We start from the raw sequence: 3762 nt of genomic DNA on the forward strand, positions 1-3762 counted from the left end.
TCAGCAGTGCAAATGTCAACACAGTGAAAAGACAAATCATGTCTTAGAATTATTATGGAAACAGTCTTGACTTTGTAGACCTCCTGAAAGGGTGTTGGAGTCCCCAGGGATCCATAGACCACACTTTGAGAACTGATGGATTAGTTTATCTTTGGAAGGTCATATCAGAGACCAGTCATAGGAACTGGCCTTTATTTTACTGTGGTACAGTATCCTTTTAGACTTCTTGAGTTGTTTGCATTATTCAAGTGTTTTCTTTTTTATGCGTAAATTTTATTTTTTTATTTAATTAAAGAAATTTTTTAATAGAACCCTATACTTAGACATCTTGAATTTCAAGATAAGGGAAAAATAGTGCAAGTGTTTAGGTACGATAAAAAAGCACGTTACAGCTTAAAGAGCTTGTTTTCTATAACACTCAACCCTGGAGGACAATAAATCACCATTTACAGTTTGGATGAAAAATAGCTGTGACCCACAAATCATGTTTCTGGCCATAAAGTTATTCATATAAAAGAAATTAGGCATTTTTAGATAGGTAAGAGTTAAAAAAGAATCTCTTAAGTGAAAAAAGCCAGGGGCAGAAATGTGTGTATAGTGTGTAAAGGAGGGAAAGATAGCTATATATTTGCTTATGTTTATATAAAGAGCTCTGGAAGGATGTACAGGAAACAAATAGTTTTGGGGGCGGTAGGTAGAGGGGAAGTGACTGGTGGGAACTGGTCAGATAAGGGATGGACAGGAGGGAAGCTTGACTGTATACTTCTTTTTGAATCATGTGAATGTGTTACCTATTAAAAGTGAGTTTAGGGCTTCCCTGGTGGCGCAGTGCTTGGGAGTCCGCCTGCCGATGCAGGAGACGCGGGTTCGTGCCCCGTTTTGGGAGGATCCCACATGCCGCGGAGCCTGCGCGTCCGGAGCCTGTGCTCCGCAAATGGGAGAGGCCACAACAGTGAGAGGCCCGCATAACGCAAGAAAAAAAAAAAAAAAAAAAAAGAATAAAAGTGAGTTTAAGAAGGGAAACATGTGTTTTGGATGTTTCAGTGACTTAGAGATTTTGCTGTTAGGAATATCACTGTGATAACCATCCCTGTGTACAAATCTCTGTCTGCATTTCCATCTACCCTGGGGTGGATGAAATTTAAATAGAACCATTAAGTGGTAGTAACCATTTATTGCCAGGTTGCTTTCTTGAAGGTGTGTTAGTTAATATTCTCCAGATAGTGTATGAGGTGTCCTTTTCACAGTACCCCTGTAAACTCTGTTTTGAACATATTTTCTTTGAATACTTCCCAGACCCCAGTAACAGGGAAGGGAAGGGAGGAAGATGGTGTAGCCTGATGCAGTCACTGGAACTTCCCACCTGATAGTCTATAAGCAGAAAGGCAGGCTGGGTCTCAGAAGGAACCAGGGAGACAGGTACCAAGTGTAGATTAGAGAGGGGGTTGTAAAGGGTTCCTCATCCCTGACAAATACCTTGTGATCCCCCAAAGGGAGGGCTTCCTTGGCCTTTGCCAAGTGTCATTATGTGCCTAGAGTCATTTTCCCAAATAAAAGGGTTCTTCTGAGTCCCCAGGAGGTCACTTTTAATTTGAATGAGGCTTTGTTTAATAGAGTAGTTGGGTTGTAATTCATTTGTTCATTTTAACAAGTAAGTGTTTATTGAGGGCCTTCTCTGTACTTAGCCCAGTGCTGGATGGTGAGAATTCAAAAGAAGCAGTTCCCTTCCCTCCAGGACTTTATAATCTAGTTGTGAAGAATAAGAAATAACACACATGAAAAATACAGCCAAGAATGCAGTGAAGTCCGTAATTAAGTGCCATAATGAGGGCTAACCACGGTTGATTAGTGGTTTGGAGTAATGAAGATTTTCTCATAAAAATAGGTGAGGACTAAGATGGTTAGAAATGAGAGATTTGCTTTAGATAGTGCTTGCTTTGAAAAGCTTCACCCCAGGGGTAGGGGGAGCAGCTTTTCCGGGCTCCTGGCTCCAGGTTTCCTCTGGGCCTATTTTACTGATGCATATCTCAGAGCTATACCTGGGCTTCCTTCTGTAATGCTGAGTACTTTAATTACTCTTGCTGTGGTGAATTGAAGAAAAGAGGCTTGAGAGATGATTAACTCTTTGCTAACATTTCTACGTACACTTAGATTCACTGATGCCGTATTATCCGTTGTACTATCTCCGTGAATGTTTTCCTAATATTTCTTCTTTATTTGGGATTTCAGATTCATGGCAACAACTACTCTCATAAAGTGGACATCTTTTCTTTAGGCCTCATTCTATTTGAATTGCTTTACCCATTCGGCACTCATATGGAGAGGGTCACGGTAAGTGTTCCCCCCTCAAAAAAGGCAGAAAAAGAAAATATTAAATCTTAAATTCACAAAAGAAAGGGTTTTAGAAGAGTAACGTACTCCTAATACCAGCAGACTGGTTGACGTAGAAGAGGTCACGTGAGTGACACAGAAAGGATTTGTAGACTATTTGCGTCCACAGAGAGCTCAGTCTTCAAAAATTGTTGAGTCGAGTTGTCTGTTCCTTGTTGTTGCTTACATTCATCATAACTTAACAGTATCTCGCACTCAAATTTGTAATAAGTGCAAAGCGCAGGGTAAGGGAGTGAGGGTGACGGTGTTGGTTGGTCAGAGAAGAATTTTCCAGAGGACAAGTGGCCATACACACACACTTAAAAGGTGGCAAACTAAGCATGATTAGGTTTTTTTTTTCCCTCTCAAAATAAACCAAGATGATGGCCTTTAAGGAAAACAGTACTGAAAGTCTTTTAAAAGTAGACCTCTGGGCTTCCCCAGTGGCGCAGCGGTTGAGAGTCCGCCTGCCAATGCAGGGGACACGGGTTTGTGCCCCGGTCCGGGAGGATCCCACGTGCCGCGGAGCGCCTGGGCCCGTGAGCCATGGCCGCTGAGCCTGCGCGTCCGGAGCCTGTGCTCCGCAACGGGAGAGGCCACAGCACTGAGAGGCCCGCGTAACGCAAGTAGACCTCTGTCACATTCTTCCCCATACTTCATAAGTGGTTACCCTCCACTCTTCCAGCTGTTGTCCCTGTACTTACTTCTGTATTTCCACAGTTTATGTCCTTATCACCATTTCTTAATTTATCAGTGTTAGACCTTATCTGTTGACTCCTGGCCACGGTAGAACAGGATGTAGTTCTCACATAGAACCAAAAGGACCTACCAAGTGTTCTATACAATAAATAGGAAAAAAAGAAAATAATTTAAAAATCAAAGTGGCTAAATTTCAGAATACCAGAGGTAAAGGCACTGAAAGCTTCCAGAAAGGAAAATAAAACAGGCCCAACGTATGTTAAAGGATCAGGAATCATATGGCATCAAAATTTAAGTAGTTATGGGGAATTCCCTGGTGGTCCAGTGGTTAGGACTCCGCGCTTCCACTGCAAGGGACACGGGTTCGATTTCGATCCCTGGTCAGGGAACTGAGATCCCACATGCCTCACGGTGTGGCCAAAAATAAATAAATTAAAATAAATTTTAAAAAACAAAGTATTTTTAAAAAAATTTGTGTAGTTATAAGGACATCAAAAGACACTATCAAGAAAGTGAAAATAGGGCTGCCCTGGTGGTGCAGTGGTTAAGAATCCGCCTGCCAAAAAAAAAAAAAGAATCCACCTGCCAATGCAGGAGACATGGGTTCGAGCCGTGGTCTGGGAAGATCCCACATGCCACGGAGCAACTAAGCCCATGTGCCACAACTACTGAGCCTGCACTCTAGAGCCCGCG

At 42.3% G+C, this 3762-nt stretch overlaps 1 protein-coding gene across 2 annotated transcripts in view; it reads left to right on the forward strand.

Moving 5' to 3' along the window:
- Window positions 1-3762, forward strand: part of EIF2AK3 (eukaryotic translation initiation factor 2 alpha kinase 3) — a 71171-nt gene that overhangs the window by 59868 nt on the left and 7541 nt on the right. For both annotated transcript variants that reach the window (XM_007466722.1, XM_007466723.1), the window contains one exon: window positions 2230-2331. In XM_007466722.1, coding sequence (XP_007466784.1) covers window positions 2230-2331 — 102 coding nt within the window. The remainder of the gene's footprint in view (window positions 1-2229; window positions 2332-3762) is intronic.

The sequence above is a fragment of the Lipotes vexillifer genome, unplaced genomic scaffold (genome assembly GCF_000442215.2).
Source record: "Lipotes vexillifer unplaced genomic scaffold, Lipotes_vexillifer_v1.1 scaffold1158, whole genome shotgun sequence".
NCBI lineage: Eukaryota > Metazoa > Chordata > Mammalia > Artiodactyla > Lipotidae > Lipotes > Lipotes vexillifer.